At 38.1% G+C, this 19,594-nt stretch overlaps 1 protein-coding gene across 1 annotated transcript; it reads right to left on the bottom strand.

Annotated features, from left to right (window-relative positions):
• Positions 1-239: 239 nt before the first annotated feature.
• Positions 240-17,943, bottom strand: LOC116906094 (short-chain dehydrogenase/reductase family 16C member 6-like). Its single transcript, XM_032909108.1, has 6 exons — positions 17,917-17,943; positions 16,109-16,240; positions 9,590-9,689; positions 9,048-9,192; positions 2,587-2,712; positions 240-366 (listed from the first exon to the last, which is right to left on the bottom strand). The coding sequence occupies exons 1-6, from the start codon at positions 17,941-17,943 to the stop codon at positions 240-242; spliced, it is 657 nt and encodes a 218-aa protein (XP_032764999.1).
• Between the last annotated feature and the right edge of the window lie 1,651 nt (positions 17,944-19,594).

Raw genomic sequence — 19,594 nt, 5'->3', positions numbered from 1 at the left:
AAAGGCCAGTCTAGACAGTATATTGAGAATCTTTTTGAGAGAGAGAGATAGAAAAACAACCAGGAGAGAGAAGAGATAAAGAATAAGAGCCATGTGCAAACTGTCTCCTGAGAAGACAAGTTACATATTTCCCAAAGCCTGGATGGCCCCAGGTACACTGGGATGCTGCAACCACTAGGGAGAGTCCCAACAGTGTCCTGTCTCATCTCTATATGTCATTATCATGGTTGAGGCCTGAGCTATTGCTCTTTCCTTTCTGTTTCAGTCTGCAGCAATTCTGCTTCGGCTCTCCCTGTGAACGAAGTCATACATGTGTCCATGCCAAGGTACTCACCCAGGGCAATTATCATTTTTGGAGATATCAGTCTAGAGAAAAGCAGAGAAAAGTTATGATCCTTTACAACTCTTATATTAAAGTCACCAAAGGGACTACTTTGCAAGGACTAAGTGAAAATAACACTAAGTTTGAAAGATTCATGCTGGGCGTTTATCAATGGGAGAGGTGAGTGGAAGGAAACCACCATATCATAGTTCAGGACCATCAGCATTATAGTTGATGGTGGGTGCTTTTGGCTGCTCCTTTACCCTATAATCATCCCCAAAGCTTTGAAAAATTCCAGCTTCTTCACTTGCTATACTCACTGGTTCTTTGGAGAGATCAGATGGCTTCTATTTCCCCAGTATATACTTATTTGCTAGACAACAATAGCAAGAATTAGAATAAAAGCATACCAATTAAGATTATGTGTGGTGCACTGGTCTTAAGCTTAAGGATGGATCTAATGTGCTTCTGAGACTGAGTGCCATTGCTTAGATCAAGGATAATGCTGGGTCAGCCTAGTTCTGTCCAATTCAAATGAGCAAATATTTTTGCATGCTTATTCTTTCTTAGGTCTTGTCTTGTGTGTAAGCATAGACCAGGAAAGAGTTTAGAAGTTGTGGCCTCAGACAGCAAACAAACTGCCAAGTGTTTAATGTGGTAAGTGCTTGAAGGCAGAGATAAATGTGATGGGTCATACAATGAGGATGTTGGCTTTCCTAGGCAATCAGGACAGTGGAGAAGAAGAGGAAATGTGACAAGAATGTAGAAACAGTAAAGAATGTGTTATATTTCCCAGTAACACTATCCTCATCATTCAGAGTCAAGAGCTTTCAAAGCATTAACATGAAGCCATGAGAGGCAAACTCCACATGACATATGACAAGTTGCAATTAAAGCACTTGTCCAGATGACCTTTGGGTTGTATGTAGGTATTCAGGAAACACACAGCTGATCTGTTTAGACTTAGATTCTATCTCTAAGATCCCTCATTATATATAAACTAATCTAAAACTTAATAAACATGAAACCCCAAAAACTTGATTCTAAGGGCATCTTGTGCGTACAGCAGAGCAGAAGGTCCTAATGTGAAGCTTTAGTAGTTCCATTTAATCTTGGAGAATTATCTATCCTCTCTAGACTCTGCATTTACTATACTGGCAAGCTTCCTCAACTGCCATCAGGGTTGTAGGCAACCTACAAAAGACACCGCCTACATACTAAATGTGGGACTGTGAGAATCTACCCACAAATACTCCAAAACACATTCTATTGGCTTCAGGAACTCTTTCACTAAGTGAAAATGAAGAAATTACCAAATACCTTTGTTGTGGTTTGCCCTGGAGTTATCTGTATTTTGATGCTAATTTTACTGCCCCAAGGACAGCTGCCTAGTCTCTACTCAGGAATCAGGTGACTTCACCAGAACCTTCTCCCCACTGAATTTGTAAAATACAGGTAAGGGGCAGGTACAAGATAGAAGGAGGCGAAGGAAGGATGGGTGGGAGAGAAGTTTGAAGGAAGAGGAGGAGACTGGAATGGAAAGGAAGAGACAAGAGGGAGAGGGAGAGAAGTCATGGCAGGACAACAATGGAGGCTGACATTAAGATTCCCCTCTGTGTATTTACAGGTAGTTATTAATATTCTTAAAGGATGGATGTGTATTGGGCTTTGTATGTTTAGGTGGGCCATTATATCTTATCAATTGGGCCAAAGGTTATTGTGTTGTGTGTTCTTTCATGTGCAGATTTAAGTGTAACTCAGAATTATACAAACTAAATGGATTATAAAATAAAGACATAAAAATGATTTAAAAAAATCTGAATACGGTGTTGTATACGGTAGTCAGGAAGGTGAGGCAAGAGTGTTGGAAGCCTGCAATATGCAACATGATAGAATCTCAAAAATCTCAAGTAAGTGAATGAAGGGACACACGTAAGCAACAATAGCAATAGAATGACAAAACAATAGGAAACAACCTTAAAATTTCCCCAAAGTCTCCCCTAGAATTTGTGTGCTTTCTGGTTCTGTGTAGGGACAAATACAGTGTACTCTTGAGATGCCCATAGATGTCTCAATTTAAATAATATCAGAAGTAACAAAAATATGGTTCACTAAAGTCCAATAAATTCTTCCTTGTGCAGTATTAAAATTCTTTGTCATCATTTTTAATAACAGTGAAGTCACCTTCTAGATAAAAGCTAGCAATGATCAGACAATTTTTTTCCCAATCAACCCAAAGGCCAATTAGATCTTCACCAACTTACTGTTTGAGAAACAATGTAAAATATGCAAACTTGGGTATGAGGAGGTAAACTTGGTCCTCTAAAATAGCATGGAAAATTTTTTGAGCCACGAATTCCTGCTCCAGGAGAGGTAAGAGAAGTGGATACCTGGAATGGCAACACAGAGGTTCTGTTAGTAGACTGGACTTCCCCATGGTGACCAGTATTGAGTGCTGTTGAGTTTCTTTTGCTTTGGTTTATAACATTATTCAATGTTTATTAGAGAGTATAGTTTATATGACTTTATTATTTTAAATTTTATTAATGGTACTTTGTGATCAAGAGGATGTTTTCTTTTTAGCAATGTTTGAGTCATGCTCAATATGAGTGTGCACTCTTTTATCACTGAACTGAGTGACTGTCAAAGTCTATTATATCTACTTGCTTGGGTCTTTTGATCTCAAGAGCATGCTTCAGTATCTTAAAATTTTATTTCTAAAGCTATTTGCTGACTGGTTTTTTAAATGTTATATATAAGGTATACTACATACCTTAATCTAGCAGAATCCACTTCAGATATATACCACCTTAATCTGAGTATGGTATAGAAATTTTGTTTCTACACAGCTATATTACTTTTTCTTCCTCTATACAACAATATATTATCACTATATAACTACTATGATATATAATTATATCTATTACACATTGTGCTTATTACTTTATAAGTTCTGTATTTTAAGGAGGATGAAGGGACAAAGGACAACTGATTTTCATTATAGAGCCCCTCCTTCCTGGCTTTTTCTGTTTGCTGTCATTTCCAAAGATTAATGTAGCTTTGTTCCCACTCATCTTTTTTTTAAGAGGGAATGTGTTTTAATTTACGAGATAAAAGCAAATATAACACGTTATATTGTTTTAAATTTGTGAAGAAAAAAGGAAATATCAGAATTATACAATGTCAGCAGGTTATTGAAGCTAGGTGTCAAAAAGCACATTAACGAATAACAATGTTGATAATATTGTACATCTAAACCCATTTTATAACACAAATATGATGAGATTTGCTGTGTTCAGGACTTTAAACCTTCCAGAAATAGAAGCCTGAATTACCTCAAGAATCTGACAAAGGAAGGAAGCAGCGAGAAAAAAAAATCATGCTAATGGGTAAATGTAGGCAAAGCAATGCACTTCTGATAAAGAGAATAAACTTCTTGTCAAGAAGGATTTCAATCATGAATTAATTTCAGCCTAAATGATTGCTAAAAGACAGTGAAAAGCAAAAGGTTCTGTATGTCACAGGTTTTGCCACTTGTTTAAAATGGTATACGTAAAAATTATAGCTATTTAATTACACATATGATTTGTCATTTCTTCTGAGTTTTTAAAAACTTTTTTTTAACAAGTCAAGATTGATTTGAAATCTTGTTGTTTTACTATTTCTTCATCAGCAGTGTCTAATATTTTGCCTATTCATCTTATTTGAGCTTTTAATAATACTATTCACATTGTGAATGACACTATATTCATAATTAGTTCAAGAAAGGAAAATAAACATATAGCTCTACTGTCCTTTGCACAGTTATCCACTTTTATGAATATTTGATTGTTTTTCATGTGAATTCTTATTATTCTCTGGTGTCACCTGTTTCATTCCAAAGGATTTTCTGATTGTCTTGCAGATTGGGGAACTAGAATGAACTCTGTTTATAGTGGCCTTCTTTTTTTTTTTTCTTTAAGATTTTATTATTAAGATTTATTTACTTATGTATAGTAGTGTTCCATTTGAATGCATGCCTGCATGACAAGAGGAAGGCATCCCATTATAGATGGTTCTTATAACCAGCATGTAGTTGCTGGGAATTGAACTCAGGATCTTTGGAAGAGCAGCCAGTGCTCTTAACCACTGAGCCACCTCCTCAGCCCTGTGGTCTTCATTTTTGCAACATGATTTTTCTGGAAAAGACTCTTCCTTGATTTCTCGAATGTGTCATCTGAAGTCTTGGCTTCTGTTATTTATGATGGAAGCTCAGCTGTTAACCACACCAGAGTTGAATTGTTCATGATGACACACTTCTTGCTGCTTGTAAGATTATTATTAATTTTTGTCTTTTGAAAATGCCATGTCCATGTGGAATACCAAGTATTCAACTTTCTTAGAGTTCTTTGACGTTTTAGAGAATGTATAATGAAATTTCTTAGCATGATTGAAATTTACTTGAATAAAAACTAAGATTTGTAGATATTAAAGCATCGTAGTGACAATATCTCATAACCAGCATTTGGAATTGAATGGACAGCTATGCTGCCCACCTTCACTTTGTTAAATAAAATCCATTATTGGTTTCATGACAGCATGATGATTACTTTGTCCAGGAACCAGTCCATTTTAGTAAATAACTTTAAAATATACTTTCAATTGTAATGGAAGCCTGACATGCAGTCATGAGGGATCCTGAGTAAACACTGATGAATACCCAGAGGTGTTTTTTAAACTATTAATTTTATATACTATTAGGAAATAAGTAGTATTTTAGTGTTTTCCTATCTGATAATTGGAATGGCAGTTCCCAGAAATTCCCTTGTCACATAACCAAATTCGGCTCTTCTTCTGGAGGGTAGAGACTCTTGTGCGTTTAAGCTGTCTTGGGAAAGCAGCCAGCACAATCTAATACATCATAGTCACTGTACTTGCTGCCTTTCATGCCTGTGTGGCAATCTGTGGAAAGCTTAACAACAAATCAGCTTTTCTGAATACTTCAGGACAATTTACTTGCTAGTCTAATTCTGTCCTAATTCTCAAAATTTCTGATGTTTTCTCCCAGTTGCTCCCTACATGATCCACACAGGGATAAAGAGAAGGGCTGGGATGGGGAATGACCTGCCTTCCAACACATTTCTGATGCCTTTTAAAAAGTCAACAGCTGATTACAGTGGCAGCATATCAAGCTCCCAATGAAGTGATTCAGGAACCTGAAGTTTGATAGTAATTTATTGTTTTTTATTGATAGTTTCTGTTAAATTTATCTTGCCATTCAGGATTTGGACGTTGTAGGAGGGTGGAAGGAGCTAGAGGTGACAGTTGCTGTCACCATCCTCTATGGATCTCCAATAATCCAGAGCCTGGGGAGACAAGATCTAACTGATACTAGACCTCTGGGCAAGTCTACCTAATGTTCATCTCTTTTAGGAGACTTGAAGACAATGGGCTTAATGTTTGACTGTTAAGGATCCTGGAGCTCTCTAACAACAAGCCACAACTCTAGAAACAGGAGATGCCTATAGCTTGGATTTGCTGCTTTGTGGGTTCTTTTTTTTCTTCCACCTTTCTCTATCCCCTTTCTTCTATTTTAACCCCCTAACACTAGCTAGGAAAGAAAAAATAATAGAGGAGGATGATATAATTGTTATACTACTTTCTGCTCATTGCAGGCATCGAGTTCCTTGGGGGTAAGTTCGATCTTTGCTGTCAGGATATCTAATTTCTTCTTGCTTCTTCTTTGCATGTAGCCAACAGAAACCAACCATCAATCAACGATCAAAAACCCACCAACATTCCCCCAACTCTCAAGGCCCTGGCATTTATATACTCTCTGAAAAGTCTGCAGAATTCCAAATGTCATACAGTTGCAGAAACTATCTGCAACTGGCAAAATCATTCCCATGCTAGATCATGAGGCAAATCACAGTCAGCTTCTGTGGGCAATCTGAAGCATCATCATATCTCATACCTGGGATTAAAATGAAAACATACTCTTACAGTATTTTTCTGTTTTTCAAAGAAACCAAAATCCCCAAACTGTTACTACAGCTGCTCTCCTTGTCAAAGGCCTCTCAAGAGCTGCCTCACTCAGAAACAAGCCCTATCTTGATTGCCTTTATGATTTTCAGTCATGTGATAGACAATCCTCTCCAAATATTCAAACAATGCTTTTCCATCTATTTGAAATTTTTCTTTCTTAATTTTATAGCTTCAGTGAACTCAAAATATTCCCAGGATCTCTCTGTTGGCTCACTGTCTTCCTCCGAACATAGCTGACTTGTGTGATATAAATTACTTCAGTCCATTTTCTAACAATAAGAAGGTCTGCATAGTCCTTACATTGAGGTCTCTGTAGTTCACTGCTCCCTGTGCAAAAGTCTTTGTGTTTTATTAGCACTCGAGTGATTTAAATCATTCTAGATAAAATTTATCCTCATATAAAATCACTTCACAACATTTCTTATATATAACAAACATCACAAAATATTTTATATTTGGGGATATTTATACTTTTATATTTTATATAGAAAGCATTTTCTCAGTTAAACAATGATATTTTTATGAACTGTCATTGTTAACTTCTGTTCTACCTTAATGTTATCAATGCAATCCCCATTAAAATTCCTACTCAATTCTTTATAGAGACAGAAGGAGCAATTTGCAAATTCATTTGGAATAACAAAAAACCCAGGATAGCGAAAACTATACTCAACAATAAAAGAACTAGGGGAATCACCATCCCTGACTTCAAGTAGTATTACAGAGCAGTAGTCACAAAAACTGTATGGTATTGGTACAGAGACAGGCAGATAGATCAGTGGAACAGAATTGAAGACCCAGAAATGAACCCACACACCTATGGTCACTTGATCTTTGACAAAGGAGCTAAAAACATCCAATGGAAGAAAGATAGAATTTTCAACAAATGGTCTTGTTCAACTGGAGTTCAGTATGTAGAAGAATGCAAATCGATCTATTCTTATCACCCTGTACAAAGCTTAAGTTCAAGTGGATCAAGGACCTCCACATCAAACCAGATAGACTCAAACTAATAGAAGAAAAAGTGAGGAAGCGTCTCGAACAAATGGGCACTGGGGAAAATTCCTGAACAAAACACCAATGGCTCATGCTCTAAGATCAAGAATTGACAAACGGGACCTCATAAAACTGCAAAGCTTTTGTAAGGCAAAAGACACTGTCATTAGGACAAAATGGCAACCAACAGATTGGGAAAAGATCTTTACCAATCCTACATCTGATAGAGGGATAATATCCAAAATATACAAAGAACTCAAGAAGTTAGACACCAGAGAGCCAAACAACCCCATTAAAAATGGGGTACAAACCTAAGCAAAATATTCTCAGCTGAGGATTATCGAATGGCCAAAAAGCACCTAAAGAAATGTTCAATATCCTTAGTCATCAGGGAAATGTAAATCGAAACAACCCTGAGATTCCACCTCACACCAGTCAGAATGGCTAAGATCAAAAACTCAGCGACAGCAGATGCTGGCGAAGATGTGGAGAAAGAGGAACACTCCTCCATTCTTGGGATTGCAAGCTGGTATAACCACTCTGGAAAGCAGTCTGGAGGTTCCTCAGAAAATTGTACATTTCACTACCTGAGGACCCAGCTATACCTCTCCTGGGCATATACCCAAAAGATGCTCCAACATACAACAAAAACACATGCTCCACTATGTTCATAACAGTTTTATTTATAACAGCCAGAAGTTGGAAAGAATCTAGATGCCTTGCAACAGAGGTATGGATTCAAAAAACGTGGTATATCTACACAATGGAGTACTACTCAGCTATCAAAAACAATGACTTCATGAAATTCATAGGCAAATGGAATGAACTAGAAAATATCATCCTGAGTGAGGTAACCCAATCACAGAAAAAACCCTTGGTATGCACTCATTGATAATTGGATATTAGCCCAAAAGCTCGAATTACCCAGGATGCAATCCACAGACCACAGGAACCTCAAGAAGAAGGATGACCAAACTGTGGATGCTCCAAGTCCTTCTTAAAAGGGGAAAAATATCCATAGGAGGGGATATGGAGGCAAAGTTTAGAGCAGCAACTGAAGAAACGGCCATTCAGAGCCTGCCCCACATATGGCCCATATGTATACAGTCACCAAAACTATATAAGATTGATGAAGCTAAGAAGTGCATGCTGAAAGGACCAGAGATAGATCTCTCCTGAGAGACACATCCAGAGCATGTCCAATATGGAGGTCAATGCTAGCAGCATGCCACTGAACTGAGAACAGGACCCCCTTGGAGGGAATTAAAAGAAGGATTGAAAGAGTTGAAGGAGCTTGCAATCCCGTAAGAACAACAATGCCAACCAACCAGAGCTTCCAGAGACTAAACCACTACCCAAAGACTATACATGGACTGACCCAAGAGCTCCAACTGCATATGTAGCTGAGGATGACCTTGTTGGGGCACCAGTGGAAGGGGAAGCCCTTGGTCCTGCCAAGGTTGGACCCCCAGTGCAGGGGAATGTTGGGGGGCAGCAAGGGGGCTGGATGGGGGGAATACACGTATAGGGGACGGGGAGGGGGAGGGGGAGGGGGAAGGGGAAGGGGAGGGGGTAGGGGCTTATGGACAGGAAACTAGGAAAGGGAATAACATAAACCAAAAACCAAAAAAAAAAAAAATCCAATCAAACAAACAAAATAAAAACAAGCAAGCAAACAAAAAGAGTAAAGAAAAGTCTCACTTACTTGGTTTTACAGCCTTCAAACATTCCAGTTTTGATGAAATAGGGGCAAACAATGGTGCTTTTAATATTAGTTTTCCGTACCATAGTTAATTCAAAGAAGAGAGACTCAGCAAGACCAAAGGCTGCAAATTTGCTTGAAGAATAATCTGAAATAAAGCCAGGGGCCACTAGTGATATAGCTTGGAAATTTCTCATAATTACTTATTTTTTTAAAAATATCTCCTTTTCTTTTTTTCTGGCTTGTCCTTGAGGACAGAGTATCTCCACCGGTGTGGCCAATAAAAACACTGAAATTGTTTCAATTTCTTTCAATGCAAGAATACCAATGAATCAACAGGCACACATATATATTATTTTATGTGTTTTTTTTTCAAAAGGAGGGTATGTTTCCCAGCCTGCTGTTGTGAAAGGGGTAGGGGGGAGTTGATGCTCCTGTGTTGAATGTTGTAAGGTTTTCCTTTGGTGCAGGAAGAGTCTCTCTGATTTCTGGAAGGGTCCTCTTTCTAGGGGATAAAAGAAAGTATAGCGAATGGAAATAGTCACCTGATAGTCCATTAACACCAACGACTCCTGCTATGCTTGAAATACAGACCAGGTGACCATGGTTAGCGTTAATCATGGCAGGAAGAAAGGTTTTACAAATCTAGGAGATATAAACACATTGTGTTATTAATTGATTAATTAGGTACTTTCATTATTCTGTAAGCATTTGATGAGTTTATTAATCCACTTGGTGAATTTATTCTTAATACGTATGGTGTGTTAAATTCTAAGGTAGCACAAAAGTAGGAAGTATACAGTCATTTTGAATTCATTATGTGGTCAGATCTAAGAAACTGAATACTTTCTTTGTCCTTTGAAATCAACTTTAGTAATTTACTCATTGGCTTGTTATAATTATAGAAACTTTTGAAAGTACTCTGGGTTCTGTATATAATTTTTGATATGTGCATTAAAATCAATCACATGTACATTCCAGACTTTGCTATCAGTACAACTTTCCTTCACCTTCAGAAATTAGCAGAAATGGAAGAAATTGCTAGAGGAAGATGGATTTAATGCAAACTCTATATCACATGGTAAGAAGGGCATTTGGAAATGGTTTACCCTGACTAACATATTTGGTATGCTTTGGTAAACTTCATTCATTTATTTGAAAGCAATATCATAAGTCCCCACACTGCAAATGCCCTGTCCCTTCTCTCACTCCTGCTCCTCAAATACTGTCTGGGAAGCTTCACAGCATTTACTGAACCCCAGTAACAGGTTCTTTTTTCTAAACCCTTTTCATAACCAATTTGGAGAAATTGTGAAATTAGGCAGAGAGAACAGTGTAACCTGTAGCATACCAGAATGTTTTCTTTAAAAAGTCCTTTAAATTTATTTATCCATTTGTTTGTATCCATTTGTGTGTGTCTCCATGTAACCACCTTTTGCTTTCTAGTGCTGTGATAATGGCTAAAAACAACATGTTGTATTTCCTTTTACAGCTCACCTGAGGGTCAAGACCAGGTAAAAGATCAGGGATATTAATTCTGGCTCCTGTCCTCATTACTATCTAGGTCCAAGTTTCTCACGTCACGATTTTGTCAGCTCTACCATTCTACTGACTCAGAACACGAGTTCAGTAAAAGTCTGGGACCATCTGTCCTATCATTCACCACTGCTTCTAGGAGGTGTATGATTTTGACAATGTCATGTTTTCACAGTGGAGTTTGGGAGAGCCTGCACAAATGTGCTTGCCTAACAGAGCGGCCACTGGACCAAAACCAGCACCTCAGCTTCATTTTGTTTTGTCAGCCTTGTTCTGGGGCTGCTATACTAATGCCCAGGTTTCTGCTTCGTTGATCACGGTTCTGTTCTTTTTGTCATTTCATGCTCATGTACAGTGTCAATTAAAGGATCTGTTCCTTGTGGTTATGGCATCTATCTCTTTACATGATAGAAATCTTGTCGTGACTGTATGCTGGTTGGTAGTGGCGGGATCTGGTTATTGCATTTCAGCTCAAAAGCTTGAAGGTTCTAATTGAGTCCTAAAGGCATCTTCTATGTTGCCACTCATTAGACTTTGTGAAACGCAGGGTCTGGAAGCTTAGGTAGAGGTTCCACTATGATACCAGTTTTGTATCTGAGAGCTTATGCAATTTTCAAGAAAGGGAAGTGAATAAAAGAGTTGACGGTGTGGGTCAGTGCCGCTTTGTTATGGAAGCATAGGCAATGAGGTAGAGAAAGCTCCCAGGTGTGGGTGAGACCAGTGATGTCCACAATAGTCTTCTAAACAGCCAAACACTGCTGGGACAGTGTCCAGGGCCATCTGTAAGCCAGTTACAAAGGTCTAACTGTTTTCAGTTTTATTTGGTGCTGGGGTTGGATTTGCTACTAGTATTCTATATTTTCAGTTGAAGACAAAAATGGCTGGGTATTTACAGGGGCCCTCACCTCTTACCCAGAGAAGATGCATTTGAAGAATGCTGAAGCCTTGATGAATATGAAATCATATGTAGGGGATGCATTTTCCTATGCCTATCTACATGCTTATGATAAAATTTAATTTATAAATTAAGCAAGTAGGCAAACAACAGTGACTAATAAGCTAAAACAAGTATAATAATATACTTTGACAAAGTTATATTAATGTGACCTCTTTTTGCTCAAAACGTCTTAGTGTATTATGAATATTAGTAACTATCACATATGATACTTTCTTTACTAAAGGAAACATTTGGTACTCTCTTTGACATTTAAATTTGACAAAATCATTGACCTTGTACTTTGAGGCAAATTTTAAGTGAAGTAAGAATTCTTTGAGGACCAACTGATTCATTGGATGGGAGTGATATGTCTAAGAGTTCAATCATACTACTCAGAATAGCATATAATTTTAAAGGTTGGGAAAGCCTGTTTGGGACATTACCAATGCTGTATTGATAGGAATTTCTTAAAGGATGTTTTGAAATGAATTTATCATAGAAATGCATAATTTACACTGTTTCAATGGGTATTATTAAAGAAAACGAGTGCAGAGAAGTGTTCATTTAGCAATCATTTGTCAAGAATGCTTTTTAACTTTGTGAATTTTTTTTGTGCACTTGTGTATAACTGTGTGTTTGCAGGTATATGGCTATGAATGTGTGTATATGTGTGTGTGCATTGTGTATATATACAGCTAGAGGTTGATGTTAAGTGTCTCTTGGGTGTTCTCTCTGACTTCCATTGTTGAAGTAGAGTCTCTTCCCTAAACTCAGAGCTCACCAATTTGAGTTATCTAGCCAGGTAGTTTGCCATTGGGATCTCCTGACTCTGCCTCTCATGTGCTAGGATTACAGGCTGGTTGCCAAGCTTGCATGGAATTTATATGGGTGGGTTCTAGGGGTCAGAACCCTGGTTTTCATACATGGAAAGCACTTTAACTCACTGAACCACCACTTCAGCCCATGAAGTATTTTTTTTTTCTTTTTCTTTTTTTCGGAGCTGGGGACCAAACCCAGGGCCTTGCGTTTGCTAGGCAAAGCGCTCTACCACTGAGCTAAATCCCCAACCCCTGAAGTATTTTTAATAACAGATAAATTACTAAAAGAGATTACACTGGATATAGGTTATTATCTACATTAAAATGTCTATGTAAACAAATCATAACTGTTCTATAAAAAGCTGTGCCTCTTTTGCTCAATTTTTTATATGTAGGTTGTGATGTAAAGAATCATTAAATTTACTTGATTTTATTTTATTGGACTTGTTTAAGGCTTTTGTTTTCCCCTCATAAAACCTAATGAATGTTTCCTACGTGTTTCCCCACTGGTTTACAGGTTTGAAAAATTATTTCCATTTTCATGGAATATCTATTCATTCAAATCAAAAGTGATGCTTTTACTACCAAAACCAAAGCTGGTGGTGTTGGACTTCTTTTCAATATGTGGATTATCATGTGCACGTTTTTAGCTTTACCTCTTGACAACCTTTTAGCATCACCAGAGATTACACTGCTGCATAGACAATGTCAACTTTAATGACTTGACATTTTGGGAGTTACATTAGTTAGTAACTGTATGAGGATTTTACCCCTAATATTTTAAAGGAAGTAAACATTCATATTGTAACAGGGCTCCAGATTTTAGTAGGCCCTCAGATTCTAGCACAACTGACCTCATCATGGAAATACCATTCTCTCAGCAGGTAGATAGCATCACCTGCCAAAATAAGAACAAAGGCCCAACCCACCAAAGTCCACAGTTCTGGGTAACCCTCTAAATGTGCGAACCTTGCTTTTTGGCCCCTGAAGTTTGTCAATCCAGAGCAAGATTTTTATGTTTAAAAGCTCACCCTGAGAAAGGCTTGATGCTATAATGGGATCCTGAACACCCAGTATAGTTGCTGACTGATTAATAAAGACTTTCTATTGGCTTAAAGCCATGTCTGAGCAGTCTTCTCTGGTGGGTACCCCGTAGCAATAGTAAATAAGTATTTGAATCACCAAACACAGTTTTGACTTTTTCCTTTTCTTTCTTTTTTTTTTTGGAGCTGGGGACCGAACCCAGGGCCTTGCATTTGCTAGGCAAGCGCTCTACCACTGAGCCAAATCCCCAAGCCCAGTTTTGACTTTTTAAAATGAACTATTAATGTTATCTACTGTAACTAGTGGCTATGGAGAAGTATATCCTGAACAGATTTCAGAGGAATGTTGGTTTCCAGACTCCAATAATACCAAAATTCAAGGTTATAGAAGTCCCTTACAAAGCATGATACAGTGTTTGTGTATAATTTATGAGCATTGTTTTTGCAAATTTTAAATCATGTCTCTTACTTATAACACATAATTTAAAGTTAGTGCTATCAACATATTATGTTTTATACTGTATTGCTTAGGGAATAATAGCAAGAAAGTGTTTATACATGTTCTCTCCAGATGCAACATCATTTTTCAAATATTTCGAGTTAGTGCTTAATTGAATCTGTAAGCGTGAAAGAAAGGCTGTAAAGGGATACTGAGGGATATTTAATATATATACTGCTTTATTTTCTGATGAGTATATTGTTAAGTGTATGGGGAAGCACTTTACCTTTATTCTTGGCTTATTTCTTTAAAAATTATTGCATGTACTAATTTCATATAAGGACATTTTTGAATGAGTTTGAAGTCTTGGTTTATTTATAATCCTAGACTCCTATATTTAGGAAGCTGTACGCACACGCAAGCTAGAGGAAAATTCTTTGTGAATTCTTTGTGTCACTAGAATCCAGTGAAAGATATTTGTGGGTAATAACGGAAGTCAGTTTTTCATAGACTAGAAGCTTAACATTTCTGAGAAAAGAAATCTCTCACTAGAGGTGCTGTAGGCACAGTGTTTGGAGATATCTATGATGAATTTGGCCATCAAGCCTTGAAGCAGATGAATCCAGTACAAGGAAGCAATATATAAATGTTGAACCTCTCAAATTTTAGATATGAATGATAATCCTCTCTGTAGTTTGGATGGAAGTGGATGTCCTAGTTTTATTGGTTGCTGAGAATAATGCCTAAATTTGCTGACATACACCACAATGGCTTATGCGTGTTTATTGAATCCGTTTACTATTAACTGTGTGCACCATTAAGACCTCAACTGCACTTAGACATGATATAGAAGTACAGGTTCAATGACAACAGGAAGCCAGAAGGATGAGAGTCAGGAGGAAGAATTTTGTCAGAGAACACAGCTCATGCCTAGACCCTCTGAGGAAGGTTTGACATAGTAGGATTTAGTGAGGATTTCTGGAATAAATTGAACATGAGTGAAATGCAGAGAAGGTGAGAGTTTGGAGAAAGGTAAGAGAGGCTAGTTCCATGTCATGGTAGGGTTTACAAGCTCTGCGATGTAAGCATTCTCCACTCTCAATGTGTTTGGGATCCTCTGAATGAGGACTGTTTGATTCTTACATCAAATGAGATTGTTTGGTTAGTACCATGGAAGTATCACCTTGATTACATAGCAAGATAAATTGGAAGGCATCAGGGTTGAGGATGTGAAGCCATGATAAACTGTCAGTAAATGGAAGAGGTGGCTTGAAAACCTGGCATCAAGGACGGAGGGATATGCACTTGGGCATGACTTGCATGGCTGGCAGGACAGTGTTTTTAAAAAGGAATCAGGGTGATTTCTATGTGTCTGATATGATTAGTAGTATGTGGATCCAAGACCCATCTACCAACATGAATGGCAATTACCACCCAGGAAAAAGACTTAAAATGAAATAAACAGGGAAGGAAAGTAAAAGCTTGTAGAAATGTTTATGGGAGACTTAACACACACAAGCACTGTGTTAATTGTTCTATTAGTGTTGACTGAAATACATTTGTGGGTTCCAGTGTGATTTCACACCACTTCTTGGCGACCAAGGACGAAGACAATGGTGTGAAGATGATAAAGGCTGCAAAATTTTTCAGTTGCAGTAAGTACGAGTTAGATGAAACAAATCTATTCCAAAATCCTTCAGAAACAAAACATTGAACCTCTGCTACTCTTTGACAGTCTCTATATTTCTTATGTCCCTGGCTTCAGTCACTTGGATATCCTGTACCCTGCATTCACCACTGGTGATTACTTTCTATCACAAGTATGGTCCCTCCAGTGGAAATAATTTTGTTATGTTAGTACCAGCTTCCTTTAGTCTCTAACCCACTTTGTAAGTGACTATGTCCAAGCCTTAGCCTCTAGGTGTTGGTGGCTAATTAAATGTACATTAATTGTTATACATTATATATTATTATTATTAAAGAACATAAAAATAGGAATTTAGCTTTATTCCTGTCAATCATGTTTTGAATCATTTGCATATTAGGAAGCAAAGAGAGAAGATTTTTCATTGTCAAGAGGTTAGAGATATCCCTGAGAATTTGGGGTAGGGCAAGAGCAGGAAAAACTAACCTAGGCCAGGTAGAGCAGAGCCTGGTAAGGGTGTGCATGACTTGCCTGAGCTGTCAACAGAAAACAGACAAATGCTATATTTCTGGGCGAATAACTGAACAGTTGCTTCTGGAAATACAGAGAATTTTGATGCTGTCTAATATACACGAGAGAGACTTACCCAGAAGTGAGAGATAGCATTGACAAGAAATGATTTTTCCACCAAGTGATCTGGAGTATCAAGGAACGACTTTCCTGTCACAATACCTGCATTATTAATGAGAATGGTGACATCACCAACTTCTTCTCTAACCTAGCAGAAAGGAGAGAGACATGACATTGATTGAAATGTTGAATTTTTGACATTTATTTTCCTAAGTCACATTTCCCCTTGTTTTACTCAAGTGTAGTTGTGGAGTGCACAGCGTTTCAATGACAGGTAAAGGTAGTGCCAAGATTAAATTGTCTACTGACACTTAGCTTTATTTGTTTGTGTAAGGAGACTCTACGATTTTTCAACTACTATGAAATCACTTAGTAGTATGCTCTTCAGAACACGCTTCCACTGTTCAACCATACTTGCCTATTATTTCCTTAATTTACTTAATTTGCTCTTGTCTCTTCATGAAGAAATTAATCAATTTAAAAGTAATCCTAGGATACCTTTTGTGAGTTTTTTTAAAGGATTTATTCATTTATTTTATCTAAGTACACTGTAGCTGTCTTCAGACACACCAGAAGAGGGCGTTGGATCTCTTACAGATGGTTGTGAGTCACCATGTGGTTGCTGGGAATTGAACTCAGGACCTCTGGAATAGTAGTCGGGTGCTCTTAACCGCTGAGCCATCTCTACAGCCCTAGGATACCTTTTGAAAGAAAGATTTCGATTTGGAAATTTTGCTGAAAGTACACAAATTCTTCTTGAGGACCACTGAGGACACAGCAGCAGCTTATATGGTTTTGAGATTCTCTTGGATTCCTCTGATAAACAACTTGAAAGATGTTTCTCATGTCTGCTGCTGGGTATTTTGTCAGAGACTCTATCTTGCTGGAAGCATTTTCAGTCCACGTAACTTCATTTAAACTACATATGTTTATATACACTTATATGTGTTATTTATAATATTAGATAAATAAAAATAATATGATTTTTAAGGCTTTACCAAACATCCAAACATCCTTTGTGTCATTTTTTCCTTCCTCCATCCCACTCCTTCGATTGATCTTCCATCACTGCAGCCAAATAAAATCATTGCCAATTGTGACTATTTCTTTCTTAATACCACTTGTATATTTTTGGTGAAGACACAATGCATCCTGGACACAACCTTCTGAAATGTCCCTTTCCTAAGGGATAGCTTACAGAGTACTGGAAGTCACTTTGAAAGCTGCCGAGGGAGCAGCAAATAATAAGTACTAGCTAGTTGTGATACCTATAAGCCGCCACAACAACCACCAGGTCAAAATATTCCTAAGGCTGCCATAGCGCCATCCACATCTTGTCAGTAACCAAAACCTGTCTAATTGGTTGTAAGACCCACTTAACAGAAAGAAAATCAGTCCTGGTACTAGAAACCTAGTCAATTACAAGGGCTGTTGAGATCATGGATCTTAGAGGATAACCCACTACCTCTCCTTTCCTAAGCCAGTGTAATACTTAGTGCCATTCTAAACATTTATCATTATATTCACAGATAAGGGTAGTTCTCTTCCTTCATCAAAGAAACTTCCTGTTGTAACAGATGGAGATCATTACAGAAACTGTAACTAGTGAAAATTCAGAGAACCTCTGATTATGGGATGCTCAGCTCCAGTTGATATTTCACAATATCCCTCTTATACTTAAGGCTCAGGGAACTTGAGGAAGAGGGAACAGAAAGATCGTAAGAGCCAGAGGACCAGATAATCTGATGTGAGATCATATCTCCTAGAGATAAGAGGGAAGCTTCATCCATGAAATATCTCAGCAGTATGAAGCCTACATAAGACCTGAACAAGGACAACATCAGCCGACATACTAACAGGGAAGGGGATATCTCATGGAGCCCCACTTCTAAACCATAACATCTGAGGAATGCTGAGACCCTCCAAGTTTTGTACATCTCCCTCTTGCATGGTGTACTTTAGATCTGGAAAGTTCCCTTGAGGCTTGATATTCAGTATGATGCTTTAGGGACATGGTAGAAACTCTAGGATGTGGGATCTATCATGAAGTTTCAGTCATTGGAAGAATTTTCAGTGGGGATTGTGGTATGTAGCATCGCTCTCTTCCACTCCTAGCCGTGTGGTAAGCAGGCAGGTTGCCATGCCCTGTGCTCCTTGTGGTGAAGTAAATGCTGCTTTCTTCTGATTGGTTTTGGTGGTTTAGGCTACCATGGACTGAAAACATGAGCCATAATAAACCTGTTCTCTTAGTTAAAAAATTTGATCTCTGTATAAGGGTAATACCCCCTCTTTCTTCCTCCTCCTCCCTCCCTCTCTCCCTACCTCTCTCCCTCCCTCTCTTCTTCCTTCCTATCTTCCTCCATCCTTCCCTTCCTTTCGTTTTTAATAATAGAGACTGAACCCTGGACCTTGTGCATGCTAGGCCAGCAACCTACTACCAAATTGTTTCACTAGCCCTGGTCTTTGCTTCAAGGCTTCAGTAAGTTGTTTTTATGGTCAGATAGTTGTTGAACTTGTTCTGTAGCCCAGACTGGACTTGAGTTTGAGTTCCTCTCAGCTTCCTTGGTCATTAAGAAAAGAAATGGCCCATAGACCCAGCATGGCCTGTTTCCTGACTTGCATATCTATTGTTTTTGTGTTCTTTCCTGCTGATCTTTAGTGCCTGCAAAGTCTAAAGACGCTCTCTGCCTGTGTTTCTGGGCATATTTCTTCTTGCAACCATTAGGTTTACTGTGAGCATGTGACTGCCTGATATAGTCAACAGCCTCCTAATTCCTGTTGGACTAGGGTAAGTCATGCTTGGAATAAACATCCCAAACAATGGTGTATTTGTTCCCGTGCCCAGAGGCTACTGTGACCCTTTGTACTCTGCCCAAAAGACCAGTTCTAAACTCAATATTATTGTCCAGTAGGATTTTAACAAGCTTCACAGCTATCTTATCTCTTCCTTCCCACATGGCACACTTCTCCTGTTGCATAATCTACTACACATCATGAGTCCTGTTTGAAGTAAAGCATACTCCAGGAATATTAAGTAAAGTGTGTCTCTCCCTTGCTGTTTTGTCTCAGATTGTAGCTGAAATTGGGCCAAAGTAGTCAACAGGTTAAACAATGACCTGAAATCTTCATTCATTCACACACACACACACACACACACACACACACACACACACACACACCACACCACACACGGGGGTTGGGGAAGAGGGAGAGGGATAGATAGATAAAGAGAGAGATTCCAAATCAAATCTTTTGGAAGATACAACTACTCTTTCTTTCCTCTGAACAAGAAGCATTGCCTATCCTGACTTTTCTAATTTCTGGTGCAAGCTATATGCTAACCTGCTGGGTGGAGATACTTTGAGTATGTATCAAAATGTTGTTTGAATTTGTCTGTCTGTCTGTCTGTCTGTCTGTCTGTCTGTCTGTCTGTCTGTCTGTCTACCTATCTATCTATCTATCTATCTATCTATCTATCTATCTATCTATCTATCTATCTATC

The sequence above is a fragment of the Rattus rattus genome, chromosome 7, assembly GCF_011064425.1.
Source record: "Rattus rattus isolate New Zealand chromosome 7, Rrattus_CSIRO_v1, whole genome shotgun sequence".
Classification (NCBI taxonomy): Eukaryota; Metazoa; Chordata; class Mammalia; order Rodentia; family Muridae; genus Rattus; species Rattus rattus.
This window is presented reverse-complemented; position numbering and strand designations above follow the sequence as displayed.

Excerpts from the sequence above, each read along its gene's own strand:
- LOC116906094 (XM_032909108.1), bottom strand. The coding sequence starts at position 17,943 with ATGTCGGCTGATGTTGTCCTTGTTCAG. Across the intron at positions 9,193-9,589 it reads TGGTGTTAATGGACTATCAG|ATTATTCTTCAAGCAAATTT; the intron begins GTGACTATTTCC and ends GCTTTATTTCAG. Across the intron at positions 2,713-9,047 it reads TTTGAAGGCTGTAAAACCAA|GTATCCACTTCTCTTACCTC; the intron begins GTAAGTGAGACT and ends TTGCCATTCCAG.